The following is a 16,193-nucleotide window of genomic DNA, read 5'->3' on the forward strand; positions in this document are numbered from 1 at the left end:
TTGCTAAAGCTATTGCACCTTGGTTATCCTCATAAACCTTAGGTAGTGCGTATTGACATCCGTCAATGACCTCTAGTAGTTGAACTACGTACATACACTCTTGTGTAGTTGTGGCTAACGCCATATATTCTGCCTCACAAATTTCTCACTGGCACAATAGGAAATGTTTATTTTTTAAAGTTAGATAGACATATCAACATTTTAAGATTACCCACATTGTCCCACATTTGTGTTTTTAGGATCTGGTCAACCTGATGACAAGCCACAACATCTGCTGTAAAAAGGGCCTATTGTCACTGAGAACTGCACTAACATAGACATCTTAGGAGAACTTGGCAATAAAACGTTGTACTTTCTCTTTTAAAAAGATTTATGACGCTGTTCCCATTTTGGGAAACCTGCCACTACCGTTCCAGAAAGCCTTTAAAATGTTCAAGGTATGTCTTGAAGCGTTCCTTTCACAGTCTGGCAAACAACCATTAAACCTTGTTTTATTACAGCGATAATGGCCTCAGGGTTCAATTGATGTTAAGTCAGAAGGAAAACTCTTAACAAAAAAAAGGTCCTGAGCTTCTGATGCAGACACACAGCACTTTCTTATTTACGTTTTTGTTTGTATATTTATAAATCGTGTATCTTTATACACTTTAAAAATATAAATTAAATAAAAACATCTGTTTGCTCTTCACACCTTGTGTTTTTGTTCACTGTAGCATAATTCATGCATCATAGCTTCAATGAAGAATTTAAAACTATGCTGAATGATAACGTAGGACATTTTTATTTGATGTTAGTATTTGTGTATGAAGTGGCATTAAACTTACTGGTGACATTACTCATTTATTGTCTCCCTTTGGGTCACAATACATTCTATAAAACGTGTAAACTATCACCACAGTAAGAGCTTTAGCCTCATACGGGTCCATTAAACTATTAAACTTTCCTAAAAGTATAAATGCGCATCCATCCGTAACAAGATCCATACAGTGAGAAAGAATTTTCTTTTGATAGTCATTGATTTAGTTACATTTCTTTTCTTTAAGTGTACATAGTTTTGGGGGTTTGTTGGTATATTTATTAAAAATGGATAACCCTGAGCACCTGCGGTTAAATATAGGAGTGGGCAGGTACAGGACCAGCATGCACTGGGGTCATCTATGTTTTATTTTACCAGAGCAGAGGAAGAAGCAATAAGACTTCCTTTGTCCTTTTGTTTGAATTTGCTAAATAAAGTCACCAGATGGTCGCTTGACATGAAGGATTTTACTTCCTGCTTGGCTCTTTACGTCTTGCTGGGTTTCTCTGAAGTAGTCTCTTGTGGCTTTAGTGGTGACATCTTTCCCACTAGTTACACATGTTAGAATTGGGGAGAGACATTATAAATGTTTTGTTATTTACTCCTGATTCTGGGATTGTTTGTTTATTAAAATAAGGTGTATAGCACCAAAACAATGTCTGAAACAGACCATTTAGAATTTATTCAATACAGTAACTGACTATGAGGTGTAAATTAGCTTTAAATTATTCCAGTTGCATTCAACTCAGAGGGATTTGAGATTACCTTTACACATTTTAGGAAGTCAGCTCTTTATGTTGTAAGTGTGTGGCCCTTAAAAGGACCTTTGGTTGTTTGATGCTAGTCAGAGTTTAACCCCCGAATCCGTAGAGAGTGCGTCCCTGTCTCTTCAGAGCATACACCACATCCATGGCGGTCACCGTCTTCCTCTTGGCGTGCTCGGTGTAGGTGACGGCATCACGGATCACGTTCTCCAGGAAGACCTTCAGCACTCCGCGGGTCTCCTCGTAGATCAGACCGGAGATACGCTTCACTCCACCGCGGCGAGCCAGACGGCGGATAGCGGGCTTGGTGATTCCCTGGATGTTATCACGGAGGACTTTGCGGTGACGCTTAGCGCCTCCTTTACCGAGTCCTTTTCCTCCTTTGCCTCTTCCGCTCATCTTCACTGGTCAAAGTGTTTCAACGGGGTGAAGAACCACGAGGAGTTCACACATATTTATATCCTGTCTGAGGAACGTGATAGAAGACACGAGGCTGTTCTTCTTCGTGGGCTTTCATGAAGGTTGATGATGAGACTCTTTGGTGATTTAGCTGCCACCTACTGATCAAAAACATTAATCAGGGACATATTGTCTCCCACTGCTTGTTGACAAGCTGACCAGTTTTGTACTCAAACATTTACTTTATAATTACTTTAGTACAATGTCGAGGACGATCACGATGTGACTATGTAGAGAAATCAGCAGATACCGATTTAATAATCGGGATCTCATCGGATCTTAGTCTTTTTTTTCTCTCACTGTATTTATTTATATATATTCATATTGTAATTAATCATGAAGTCGGGAATCATTTACATAATGTGGTTTAGCTTAATTTCTGGTCTGTGGGTTCCAATGTAACAAAATATATGAAAATCAAACCGGAGTCATAAGCACATTATATGTTTGACACCTGACTCGTGATAAGATAAAGTTGAACATCTGTGAATTCAGTCTAATTTGATACAAATGTGACTCAAACGAGGTAAACAACGCCGGAACCAGGAGAACAATTAACACGTGTATAGTTCTGTCAGCTCCATCAACTTGTGAAGATAGATGTATATAGGTATGGACACTGGGGACGCTGTTCTCTATGACGCCTCATTTACGGAATCTCTCGTTTCAAGTGTTCATTACAAGTGAAGATCAATACATCTTTAGCAGGTGTAGGATTGTTGCATTTCTGAAACAATGTATCTTTGAAATACAACTGTTTCAACACATTGTATCCATAATGGCATAGAAGAAGAAAGCATGGGATTTAACTTGCCACTCTCAACACAGTGAATAATCGATGTGCTTAGTCTCAAAGTGGCTCATAACATTATATTTTGCCAGCATCAGGAATTGGTCTTTAAAAGAAGTGTGTGGCTCTTAAAAGAGCCGTTGTGGTGTTGGTCTCCAGCAGGTTTACTTGGAGCTGGTGTACTTGGTCACGGCCTTGGTTCCCTCAGACACCGCGTGCTTCGCCAGCTCGCCGGGCAGCAGCAGGCGGACAGCGGTCTGGATCTCCCTGGAAGTGATGGTGGAGCGCTTGTTGTAGTGAGCCAGACGAGAGGCCTCACCGGCGATGCGCTCAAAGATGTCGCTCACGAAGCAGTTCATGATGCCCATGGCCTTGGAGGAGATACCGGTATCGGGGTGGACCTGCTTCATCACCTTGTACACGTAGATGGCGTAGCTCTCCTTCCTGGACTTTCTCCTCTTCTTGCCGGTCTTGCTGACGGTCTTAGAGACGGCTTTCTTGGAGCCCTTCTTGGGCGCTTTGACGGGGGGATCAGGCATGACTGTTAGATTCTTCGGTGTCGGAAGATATCTCCAGAAGCTCAGGACGGTGAATATATATCAACTCGATGTAAATGAGGCTGTGCTGTTGCCCGCACACGATTGGCTGTCTGCTGAGCGTGACTGAGCATGCGCAAAAGACGTACATGTTTCTGGGAACAGATGTATTTAGTGTTTCAGTGACTAAGTTACTGTAAGTGATACAGTTGTAAACCTGTATGTTTTATAACTTTGTATAAATCTAGAGGGAACAAATGGCCAGACCCACAAATAAGCCCTAATCTGTCTGTTCTTTTTTTTTTCTGAGTATTTGTATTTATATTAGTATTAATAATTGACCTTTTAAATACTGACCTATTTTCTAGGTTTCTGCTCGAAATAACATACCCAAACTAAAAAGGGTGTATCTCTGCAACCACAAAGGCTATTTGAATAATGTTGGTGTTATAATAAAGGCAACCCATGTGTGCTTTTGTTCAGATTTGTACATATTAGTATATGTGTTACTGGTTAAGAGTAAATAAAGACAGCAAAATTTGAATTTCGCCTAAAAAAAAAGCACTTTCAGGATGATTATCTCTTGGAAGGATGCAGAGCAAAGGTAAAAAAAAAACCATAGAGATCATAGCACAATATGGGACCAGTCTCTCTGCAATGTTTGACAAAGTTAGAGAGGTTTTATTAATTAGGCGAAATGGGCATTTGGACAATTTGAATTTTGTCATGTACCAAACCATATATTTCACGTGTATATTACTTATGGTGTTCAATACATCCAAACACAGCAGTCTTTGTTGATTAGAAGAAGAACAAATATTTTTTTCCAAAAAAAGCCAAAGATAAGCAACATTTGTGACTGTAAGCGCTAAAGCGATTCATGTTGCTGTGTTCTTTGGCTCATATCTCGGTGATGCTTTGGTGCAGAAGTATTTTCTGAAGATGTTTAGAATCTGTGTTAAATCCTCTTGCTTTTTGCTATCTGGCTTTTTCTGATAGCACCGAGCTACGGGTTGCTAGTTCTGAAAACGTGTTGAATGGGCTGAGTCCTGACAAAATGATGATTAGGATATTTGAATAATTCTTTCAGTTGGTATTTGAGTTGTGTGGAAATGGCTTACTGATTATTGTAGCCCAGGTTCTCTTGTTTAATTTGATATATAACATCAATATGTTTGCTCATGTTTATTTTAAGGTTTTAAACAGTCTAACTATAATGTGTAAATCGGCCATGGTTTTTAAAAGCTTTAAAGAAAAAAATCTGTTTCACTGAACAAAAGAAAACGCAACAAAACGTCATAAATGACAAAAGGACAAAAAGAGGAGAACAAAAGTAGAATAGAAAAAAAATAGAAAAGACAGACATAAGTAGAAAATATATAGTAAATTAATAGGGGGTCATCAATCGCTCTTTACAATCAGGTCAGCTGAGAACATTACTCATCTTTTCCCTCAGTCCATTTTCCCCAGCGTTGTTCATGGGACCCTGCTTTGATCCAAAGGAAGAATCCATTTTTCCATATATAGAGTATATTTATTCTACAATGTCCAGCCACAGTCCAGAACCTAAATAACACTTAATTATATAATGCAGAGAGCATATGACACAAAGAAGAGGGAACCAGCAAGTGTCCATGCTTGTGAATAGATTTTTAAAAACAGTATTTCTGTTGATTGTATTATTGATGAATTGATCAATCTTTTCAGCACTGATCAATTGCATCATCTGTGGAGAAAGACTCCACTCGACATCAAAGGTCTTGTAGATTGGAGGCTGTCTACCTCTGTTAAGGGTTTCCAATGTTCTTTTTGGGGATCAGCAATTTATAATAGGTATGCCAATGCACATATTTACACGGTATATCCTAGATGGATAGATTGTGCTGTGACATGGAGTATATGTTGTTTTCTTTCTTTTAATTTGAGGCAAAGTATTTCTTTAATGAAGCTTTTTTTTTAAGCATTAAAATATATATTTTAAATGTTTTTTCTTTTGACATTGTCCCTGGTCACCACCCAGCAGCACCTGTGCTGCCCTCACACGGTGTCGCTGATTGAGCCCACTGCGAGGAGCGCATGTCAGCTTTTGACGCCAAGATCAACAACGAGAACATGACAACGAGCCTCCAGCGTCTAAAGAAATGAACCAGGACCTGGCCATGTGTCAAGTCTGCTGCCCCCTGGAGGCACACTTGCGCCAGTACAACGTGCTGCTGAAACTCAACGACGGTGACACCCTACGGTGAGTGCATGGAAGCACAAGCTTCATCAAGCTGGTCAAAGGAGCCTCCTACCTCGCCAGCTGCCTCCTGCACCGATACTTCAATCAGGTCAGAGACGGTTTCCTTTATTAATGAATGACACTGAAAACCTTTTGCTTACCACTTGTCAAAAGAGATTTAACTTATCTGGATGTGTTATCTGGATGTGCTCTTTGACTTTGGGAATATGAGAAAATATTTCCACCATGTTTTTGGGAATAACATTTTATAAATCAGGCTTTAAATGATAAATGGACAAACCCCTCTGGAAAAACCATCACAATATAGAAAGGAATGAAACTGGAAAGTTTGATGTACGTGCTGCTGAAGTGGAGATTTGTATGTGAATATAGAAAAGATAATATCACCACGAAACTTCCCCAGTTGATTACATACTTTAGGACAATTATTTAGCATTAAGAGTTTTCTAAAATTAGATGTTTGAACATGCAAATGAGACATTATCTAATACAAATGTTTGGGGAATTTAGGGAAGATCTAAAAATACAAATGGACAAAGAGCACTAAGCTCTTAAACTTGAGTATTTCATTTGTATTCTTCTTTACTCCACTGCTTGTCAGAGGAGTATAAGTATAAACCCCTTACTCCACTACATTTTTTTTGCAATAATAATCCATACATATTCTATATTATATTATATTATATGTATATATGTTAATAATATATTATATTATGACCACAAAAAAAAAAGATTTATTTTTTCACCACTGTGTTTATTCTAAACTGTTTTAAAATACTTGGTTGATGATTATTACTTATTTCCTAAATTTTACATTGCTGTGATTCCAGTAGACTCTGTACCAACTGAACAGTATAAAACAGACACAATAAACCATGGTAGTATACAGTGAGAAAAACGTGAGTGAATGATTTCAGATAGACTTCTAATGTACAAATATATAGAAACTTCAGCTGTTTTTGTTAATGGTCATCAATTGTATGACATGTATCTGGTGTTCATTTCTAGTCCCCCATTCTCTCCACAGAGTGAGTTTGTGTCTGCCCACACGGCTCTGAAAGGAATGCACTTGTACAGCCACCTCCAGGCCGAGGACGGTCACTGGGCCGGGGACTACGGCGGACCTCTCTTCCTGCTCCTAGGTAGCCAAATCATCCTCCTCCATGTTCTTATATTTGAAATAAGGGATACGTTTGATTTAAAGTTGAAATTAAAAGACTAAATGCATTTTTAAACATTGATTATCACATCCACAGGTATATTGTGCACCTAGTCAATTCAACAATACATCCCAAACAGTTTTACAAAAGAATCTGTCTGTACATATGTATTCTAGTAACAACCAATATCAACCACTAATATCATGACATCCATCCTTCAAACAATATGCAACTTTAAGCAACAAGGGAGGTGTGAGTGGAGTCCTCTGTTGCTCAGTACTGTGCTAAGTACGCCCACTTTGTAGCGGTCCAATCAAATGCAAAGGATAAGATTGAAATATTTATTGTAACTGTACTCTGCTCCCATTATTCTCTTCCATTGGATTATACTCCCAACACAGAAGTCACTGGGATTTTAAAGTGTGTGTGTGTGTGTGTGTGTGTGTGTGTGTGTGTGTGTGTGTGTGTGTGTGTGTGTGTGTTGGTAGGATTGGAGGGAAAGTGGCCAACACTAGCATCATCTCTAATCTCCTGGACTCCGACTGTGAAGAAGAGAACAGAAAGGTGATTGCGAGTCGCAAGCGATGCCTCAGCAGCTTTCTGCCTGATGATGACCACCGACCGGAAGAGGTAAGCGTTTGCTGTGACAGACAGTGTCAGTTATGATTCAGCCTCCTGTTTTGTCTGTCGCTGTTTAGACACCGTCTCATGTGTCCTCAGAGAGGAGCAGCTATAGATTCAGCAGACTTCGGTGGCATAAACAACGATGAAATGCTGGCAGCCGTGCTGGAGATGAGTCGTCAAGAGGCCAGGCTCTCGGCTCAACCCCTCCTGGAGGATGAGCCGACCAGCAGCCCAGACACGAGCTTTGGAGACTCAGATGCCCATGACCTGGCCTATCATACAGATCTGCTGGAAACGGACAGCAAACAGCCTTCAGGTAGTCCAACCTCCTTTTGGTTAAGACATTCGGGAAATGGGGTTGATATCGGGGGCAGTCCTGTTTTTATTTTGTGTTTTTCAAATCAAACGCAGTATAATAGAGCGGTAGTGTGAATGTTGCATTGTAAAATGTGTTGCGATGACTAGTACTGCATATGTCGATTGTCACTAAAATTAATGTGGAATCGGTGTGTACTTATGCCAAGACAATGTCGGACACCGTAGTTTTCTCTGGCCCTCTCCCCAATCTGATCAATGATGACATGTATAGTCGCATGTCGTCATTCAACCGCTGGTTGTCCAGGTGGTGCCCAGCAAACAATGTGGGCTACATAGATAACTGGCAGACTTTCTGGGGAAAGCCTGATCTGATGAGTCGAGACGGCATTCATCCCACTTGGGATGGAGCGGGTCTCATTTCTCATATTAATACTCACATTCCTCGAGGCACCGGCCGAGGAGGTGGAGTAGCAGCCATCTTTGACTCAAGACTATTAATGAATCCTAAACCTAAACTAAACTACAACTCATTTGAAAGCCTTGTTCTTAGTCTTTCACATCCAACCTGAAAAACGTTATAGCCAATTCTATTTGTTATACTGTACCGGCCACCAGGTCCATATTCAGAATTTCTATCTGAATTTTCAGAGTTTCAGTTTAGTCCTTAAAACTGATAAGGTTATTATTCATGTGGATGTCGATAATGATTGTCTTAGTGCTGCATTTATCTCATTGTTGGACTCGATTGGCTTCTGTCAGAGAATACAGAAACCCACTCATTGCTTTGGCCACACCCTCGACCTTGTTCTTGCATGTGGCATTGACATTGAGCATTTTGTAATTTTCACCAGTGCTGTCTCTGTGCTGTGGTGTTTTCTAAATCCTGACTGAAACTCCTCAAATTTTAAATTAAGCATTTCATACAATTTAATATATTTTGTTTATAAGTCTTAAAGTCCAATATAAACAAAAATAAGAATGATATGAAGTAGCAATGTTAAATATACTTTAAAGGATTACAACACGTCCAATGTGCTGCTATTTATTTGACCACGGTAGAGAAGCCGCTCAAGTATAAATTGGCACTGTAATTGTCAGGAAGAAATCCAATTTTTCAGTAAAAACGAAAATATAATTTTTGTCGTCACAAACATGTCTTTTGGACATACATTGGTAAATATAAATTCTATAATATATTACATGTTTTTAATTAGATATGGTTAAAAGAAGGGGTCTAAATACTAGGATAGGTAATCCCAGATATTTAATTAGATTAGACCAAATGTAATCATTGAGACTTAAATGCCCCTTAAGCACCAACCCTGCTTTATGAAACAAAAGGTTTATGGTTATTGGTTCATTAAAGGGAGGTTTAATGAATCACCCATCTGCTTGTTATTGTATCTGAAAGTAAGAATTCAGGTTTAAAAAAAATCGTTATAGGATTTGGGGCAACATGTAGCAGCCATTGACGATGGGCCAAATTACTCAAGCAACCAATTGATCTTTAATGGTTTTAGTATAAATATGTGCAATAAAAGTTTTGAAATCCTACAATGTAATGTTTCGATCAGAAGCGCTGCAGATATGGTTTTGTGAAAACTCTGCTCTGGATAAATTAAAGGATCTTCACAGAAACATCCTCCTTGTAAGTAAGGTTTCTGAAGATTATGTACAGGACATTGAAAACATATCACGTGAATTTTATGTTGTCCCCAATAAATAAGGAAAAGTCATGAAATATGAAGCAAAAAAAATGATGTCAATCATTTATTTAGAGACGTCAAACATTGAATGGGGTCAAATTGACCCCACAGTTAATAGGAGGGTTAAACATAACAAACGTCAGTAAACAGCTGGACAAGGCTTTGAAATCACGGATTTCGTGAGTTTTTTGTTTGTTTATTTTTATAGGAAACGTCGGACCAGTTGCGACGTAATGTTTTCAGCGGCGCTAATGTGGTTAATTTATCACCAAACAACGTCGGGGGATTGCACACACACCGTCAGTCCCTGTTTGTCTGATGCTGCGGGTCAGAAGAAGTAGGCTGCACGCGTTGGGCGGCGCTCAGCACTGCGTGAGCACGAAGAGGAGGAGGAGGAGGGAGGGGCGCGGAACTCAAATAAATGCCCCGTCAGATATGAAACACATTTGGGGGGAATTGATGACAGAGAGAGTCATTTTTATACTTAGATACTGATGAATGAAGAAACAATTGGGCTCCAGCAGAAGGGGCACTGTTCTAATCCAGGGCAAAAGGGCAGGTGCTTGAGCACCACTAGGGGTCTATCTGTGCACGTGCCTGGGCTCCACTCAACGGTCGGTTATTACTAATGATTATTAGAGTGACAGCAGTCTGTAATTTACGTGCAATTGATTACATGAGAAACGTTCAAATTAGCTCCAATAGTTACTCACTATTTACAAGTGTACTTTAACAAACCCAAAAGGTGAATAAAATACCTATTTAATTTAAATAAAGGTATTACATACAATTATATAGTAGTAAAGTAGAATCACATCAAAGAGCATGAACATTTGAGATAAAACTAAAATACATTTGTCTGAATGCTTTCAGGAGAAGTTCACTAAGCACCTAAAACCCCAGTTATCCTAAAATCCACTTGTTGTGCTGCCAGTCAATTATAAATTAGCACTGTCATAATTGTCAGCATGAAATCTGATTTTACAGTCAAATCAAATTGTTTTTGTGAACTCAAACACGTTTTTGATTCACAGCTGTTAACTTAACCTTTAACTTTTTTTAAAATTACATACAATTAGAAATATAATTTCTATCATATATAAAAACATGTTTTTAATTCGTTATGAGAGTAGATGTGGTTAAAAGAAGGGGTCTGAATACTCGTTTCACTTTGTTGCAACTCAAAAGCATGGAGTGAGAAAAATAGGCAATCCCAGATAGTAATCATTGAAAATGATTGTTTGCGTCTATCCAGATATATGTAATGTACAGGCATAACGGGTAAATATACAGGTTGATATGAATTCACAGAAAAATGTATATTTTTAGAAGATGAGATGAATAGTAATATCGTGGCTTTTTGATTGACCACTTCACACACAAATGAATCTATAAATTATTTTCTCAACAACAATTCACTAAAATATATTTGAATATTTTAAGTTTTTCAAAGCTTTATGCATTTTATTTGCCAATATTTTACTTGAAATAAGAAAAACATTTATTTATTAGTCTATATTATTTATATGTTATTCAACAACAATTAAGAGCAGTTCTTAGTACATACATTCCAATGATCAGCAGAATCTGAAACAGTGCTCGTTATTGTACATTTAATGTAGAATTATGTTTTTATTCAATGTAGATTGATGTGCAAAAATCGCAGCTATAGCAACCTCCTGGAGGAATGTGGTGAAACAACCCAGCTCAGACTGTAACATGATGGGAGACGAGACAAGTTAAGAGATACAAAAAATCCGATTCCCTTTTGTACTGTTATGAGGACATTAAGGAGTCATGAACTACTTTTAAAATACCTCAGTCAATGGTTGTTATGGATTATATTATTGCATTGCAGTCCCAACATGTTCAGAAAAAGGAATTGGTCTTTAAAAGAAGTGTGTGGCTCTTAAAAGAGCCGTTGTGGTGTTGGTCTCCAGCAGGTTTACTTGGAGCTGGTGTACTTGGTCACGGCCTTGGTTCCCTCAGACACCGCGTGCTTCGCCAGCTCGCCGGGCAGCAGCAGGCGGACAGCGGTCTGGATCTCCCTGGAAGTGATGGTGGAGCGCTTGTTGTAGTGAGCCAGACGAGAGGCCTCACCGGCGATGCGCTCAAAGATGTCGCTCACGAAGCAGTTCATGATGCCCATGGCCTTGGAGGAGATGCCGGTATCGGGGTGGACCTGCTTCATCACCTTGTACACGTAGATGGCGTAGCTCTCCTTCCTGGACTTTCTCCTCTTCTTGCCGGTCTTGCTGACGGTCTTAGAGACGGCTTTCTTGGAGCCCTTCTTGGGCGCTTTGACGGAGGGATCAGGCATGACTGTTGGATTCTTCGGTGTCGGACGATATCTCCAGAAGCTCAGGACGGTGAATATATATCAACTCGATGTAAATGAGGCTGTGCTGTTGCCCGCACACGATTGGCTGCTGAGCGGAGCATGCGCGGAACAAGTCACTGTTCTTGTGAGCGGATGTATTTAGTGAGCCTGGTGTGAGGCATGTGGAGGAGTCAGAGTATGTGTGAGTGTTGCAAAAGCTGTGATACAATAATCCAATCCATCTAATATTAAATTATAGGAAATATTAAAATATAGAATAATAGATTTCTTCAAATTCAAATGTAGAGAACTAAATAATGCAACATATACAAATTAGGATTAATTAATGAAGCAATACATTAGCCTGAAACCAAATAAACTAAAATCTATAGAAGAAGAAACTATGACATGTATATAATACACATTAAACCGTAATCATGAATTAATAATGTTCATAAACAATCAGACTTGGATAACAGGAAATTTAATTCATACTCTTAAATCAAGACAAAAACTAATTAAAGATACATTTATTAAATGTAGAAAAAATCTTAATGGTGATACTGTTCAGAAATGACAGTGATCATAAATGTATATTGAAGAACTTGTTCAACATGAACTGAAGATCCCATTCATGTTGAGGAACCGTTCATGTTCGTGCATGTTCTGAAGAAGTCGTTCAACCGTTTATGTTCTGAAGAACTCGTTCAACCGTTTATGTTCTGAAGAACTCGTTCAACCGTTCATGTTTGTTCATGCTCTGAAGAACCGTTCATGTTCTGAAGAACCGTTCATCCTCCGAAGAACCGGTTCATGTTCTGAATTGTTAAAGATTAAGATTTGATCAGTTGTACTTTTTTTTTTAATACTTGATGCAGCCCAGCCTCACCCAGACTCTACCTCCAGCGGCCCCCAGGTAAATTGAGTTTGAGACCCCTGGTGTAAATGTAAATGGTGTTTTAACTGATGCATTTGTAGTTGAGGGCTTTGCTATGAGCGCTGATGTATACATCCTTTAATTTAAGATACAATAACAGTTTAATAAAGGTAACCCAGAAAACAGGACTTTGGGGAAAGCCTGCATTGAATGAAGCCAACAAACAGTAAAAAAACTAAAGTAACTAAACACATATACTGGAGTACGGTTCTTAGGTATTATACTGAGCTACTTGTACTTTACTTAAATATTTTTCTTACTTTATAGTTCTACCTCACTGGTAAATATTATGCTTTTCCTCCACTACATTTGTCAAAATACAGTTTTCTAAAGTTAAATGAGCTCAACCATAAACATATATGCATTATTGTTAATATGCAGCATGTTATTGCTCAGCAGCAGGCAGAAGTTTACCAGAGAGAACAGACTGACAACGAATGAAGGATAGTTATTCTATTTAGGAAAAATATGGAACTGTGTGATATCAATTGGCTCTTTATGTTTTAAGTGTGTGGCCCTTAAAAGGACCTTTGGTTGTTTGATGCTAGTCAGAGTTTAACCCCCGAATCCGTAGAGAGTGCGTCCCTGTCTCTTCAGAGCATACACCACATCCATGGCGGTCACCGTCTTCCTCTTGGCGTGCTCGGTGTAGGTGACGGCATCACGGATCACGTTCTCCAGGAAGACCTTCAGCACTCCGCGGGTCTCCTCGTAGATCAGACCGGAGATACGCTTCACTCCACCGCGGCGAGCCAGACGGCGGATAGCGGGCTTGGTGATTCCCTGGATGTTATCACGGAGGACTTTGCGGTGACGCTTAGCGCCTCCTTTACCGAGTCCTTTTCCTCCTTTGCCTCTTCCGCTCATCTTCACTGGTCAAAGTGTTTCAACGAAGTGAAGAACAACGAGGAGTTCACACATATTTATATCCTGTCTGAGGACGTGATAGAAGACACGAGGCTGGTCTTCTTCGTGGGCTTTCATGAAGGTTGATGATGAGATTCTTTGGTGCTTTAGCGCCACCTGCTGATCAACAACATTAATCAGGGACATATTGTATCCCACTGCTTATTGACAAGCTGACCAGTTTTGTACTTTATATTTACTTTAGTACGATGTCGAGGACGATCACGATGTGACTCTATGGAGAGAAATCAGCAGATATCGATTTAATAATCTCTCTGTGGTTCTTTTCTCTCTGATTCTTTTTATATTTCCCTCTCTCACTGTATCCATTTATCTCTATTCATTTTTACAAGTTAGAGATCAATTTCCAATCTGGTGTAATTCGGATTTATTTAACTGTATACCACCCGATGAAATGCATTATTAAAACAATGTCTAATTCTGTAGGAGCAGATCTGGTTAGACTACTATTATTTCCACTGAGCTTTATTTAAGCTATTGAGGCTGATGAGCCTCTGACTTCATCATACTTGTTCACCCACAATAACAAGCTCTAGAAGTATTGGTTGTTTTTATGCTGCAGGGTCGCTCCTCTCATGAAGGAGCATCGGCCTTTCTGCTGAAATGCCTAACTCAGATAAATAGTCTTGGTTTAAATAAATAAGGACACACCTGTGCTGAACAATTATTTATGAACTTCTACAATTCCCACTAAATCATGCTGGACGTTGAAAAAAACATTGTTTTAGAATGTTTAAATTGGTTAGTGGCTCTTTGAAAATATTAGTTGTATATCTTTAGAGAAAATAAGGTATTGGAGGAATAAGAGTAAAACATTTTACTACTGTTAAAAAACAAAACATCTCCCATAGCTCAGGCAAATTGTCAACATGCAGGTTGATTACGTCCACAGACATCATGCTCCCTTCCTTTTCAATACTAAGTTGATCCCGACTAGAAACCGGTTAGGAATATCATACAATAAATATCAATTTAAAAGATCATAATGCACTCAACGTTGGTCCTCAACCTGTCCTGCAGCTTTTAGCTCCAACTCGTGTTGAACACCTGAAGTTGAAGTGACGTCACACCATGAACATTTAACTGCACGCAGATGGCCACGTCGTTCACAGTACAAGTATGTACTTTTATTTTATAACATAAAAGTATGCAGACTAAAGTAAACATGGACAAACTGAACCAGATTAATTGAAACTAGTAAAGATGAGATGGGTCTTTTTAAGAGTTTATTTCCTCTGGATTATTCGCTTGTGCAAGTTGTATTGCATAACATGTCCATGCGGTTCGGTAACGACTGATCTATTGCCGTTGATCGTAAAACGTTGTTAACAGAGAGGAAGGAGCTCTTCAGAGAGAGTGAGGTGGCTCTTAAAAGAGCCGTTGTGGGTCGTGGACAGCAGACAGTCTAAGCTCGCTCTCCGCGGATGCGACGGGCCAGCTGGATGTCTTTGGGCATGATGGTGACCCTCTTGGCGTGGATGGCGCACAGGTTGGTGTCCTCGAAGAGGCCGACCAGGTAAGCCTCGCTGGACTCCTGCAGAGCCATAACAGCGGAGCTCTGGAAGCGCAGGTCGGTCTTGAAGTCCTGAGCGATTTCTCTCACGAGACGCTGGAAGGGCAGCTTGCGGATCAGCAGCTCCGTGGACTTCTGGTAGCGACGGATCTCCCTCAGGGCCACGGTACCGGGCCGGTAACGGTGAGGCTTCTTCACGCCGCCGGTGGCCGGGGCGCTCTTCCGAGCAGCCTTGGTGGCCAGCTGCTTCCTGGGGGCTTTGCCTCCGGTGGATTTACGAGCCGTCTGCTTGGTTCTCGCCATGACTTCTTCTCGTCTCTGATCAGGAGAAACATGCCGTCAGAGAGGAGACGCGCTGCTCTTAAGCTGTGGGACCGGCTGTGAAACGGTGACGCGGCTTCAGACCTCCAGCTCCTGATTGGCGAGGGGCTCCTCGTGGAGCTCAGCTCCGCCTGGAGCAGCGACCCAGCACCCGAGTCTGCGCTGCTCATTGGAGGAAACTCATTTCGAAATGTCCGCCAAAAGTCACAGTGGGCCGCCCCCTGCGCTTCTGCTGAAAGCCTCTTTTCTGGTTGGTCAACATCATCACGAGGACATATAAAGGAGGATATTGGGCGATACTTATTTCTTAAACTTATTATTTAAAAGATCAACATATATATATATATATATATATATATATATATATATATATATATATATATATATATGTATATATATATATATATATATATATATGTGTATATATATATATGTATATATACATATATGTATATGTATATATACATATGTATATATATATATATATGTATATATATACATATGTATATATACATATATGTATATGTATATATACATATGTATATATATATATATATGTATATATATATATATGTATATATATATGTATATATATGTATATGTATATATATATATATATATATATATATATATATATATATATATGTGTATATATATATATATATATATATATGTATATATACATATACATATATGTATATATATATATATATATATATATGTATATATATATATATATGTGTATATATATATCTATGTATATATACATATATATATATA

At 39.1% G+C, this 16,193-nt stretch overlaps 4 protein-coding genes across 4 annotated transcripts in view; all 4 read right to left on the minus strand.

Annotated features, from left to right (window-relative positions):
• Positions 1–1,603: 1,603 nt before the first annotated feature.
• On the minus strand, positions 1,604–2,003 carry LOC117732168 (histone H4). Its single transcript, XM_034534904.1, has one exon. The coding sequence runs from the start codon at positions 1,957–1,959 to the stop codon at positions 1,648–1,650; it is 312 nt and encodes a 103-aa protein (XP_034390795.1). The 5' UTR covers positions 1,960–2,003; the 3' UTR covers positions 1,604–1,647.
• A 932-nt stretch (positions 2,004–2,935) lies between these two features.
• On the minus strand, positions 2,936–3,358 carry LOC117732165 (histone H2B-like). The gene has a single exon (XM_034534901.1). It carries the CDS (start codon positions 3,346–3,348, stop codon positions 2,974–2,976), a length of 375 nt encoding a protein of 124 aa, XP_034390792.1. The 5' UTR covers positions 3,349–3,358; the 3' UTR covers positions 2,936–2,973.
• A 7,944-nt stretch (positions 3,359–11,302) lies between these two features.
• On the minus strand, positions 11,303–11,730 carry LOC117732157 (histone H2B-like). The gene has a single exon (XM_034534891.1). It carries the CDS (start codon positions 11,713–11,715, stop codon positions 11,341–11,343), a length of 375 nt encoding a protein of 124 aa, XP_034390782.1. The 5' UTR covers positions 11,716–11,730; the 3' UTR covers positions 11,303–11,340.
• Positions 11,731–13,131: 1,401 nt separating this feature from the next.
• LOC117732052 overlaps positions 13,132–16,193 on the minus strand; it is a 13,109-nt gene continuing 10,047 nt past the window's right edge. The window contains exons 5-7 of the mRNA XM_034534662.1: positions 15,498–15,575; positions 15,045–15,410; positions 13,132–13,519 (exon numbers count right to left, since the gene is read on the minus strand). Coding sequence (XP_034390553.1) covers positions 13,208–13,519; positions 15,045–15,410; positions 15,498–15,575 — 756 coding nt within the window. The 3' untranslated portion in view covers positions 13,132–13,207. The remainder of the gene's footprint in view (positions 13,520–15,044; positions 15,411–15,497; positions 15,576–16,193) is intronic.

This window comes from Cyclopterus lumpus, chromosome 6 (genome assembly GCF_009769545.1).
Source record: "Cyclopterus lumpus isolate fCycLum1 chromosome 6, fCycLum1.pri, whole genome shotgun sequence".
In the NCBI taxonomy this organism is placed as follows: domain Eukaryota; kingdom Metazoa; phylum Chordata; class Actinopteri; order Perciformes; family Cyclopteridae; genus Cyclopterus; species Cyclopterus lumpus.

Coding starts and splice junctions, on each gene's coding strand:
- LOC117732168 (XM_034534904.1), bottom strand. CDS start 1,959: ATGAGCGGAAGAGGCAAAGGAGGAAAAGGACTCGGTAAAGGAGGCGCT.
- LOC117732165 (XM_034534901.1), bottom strand. CDS start 3,348: ATGCCTGATCCCCCCGTCAAAGCGCCCAAGAAGGGCTCCAAGAAAGCC.
- LOC117732157 (XM_034534891.1), bottom strand. CDS start 11,715: ATGCCTGATCCCTCCGTCAAAGCGCCCAAGAAGGGCTCCAAGAAAGCC.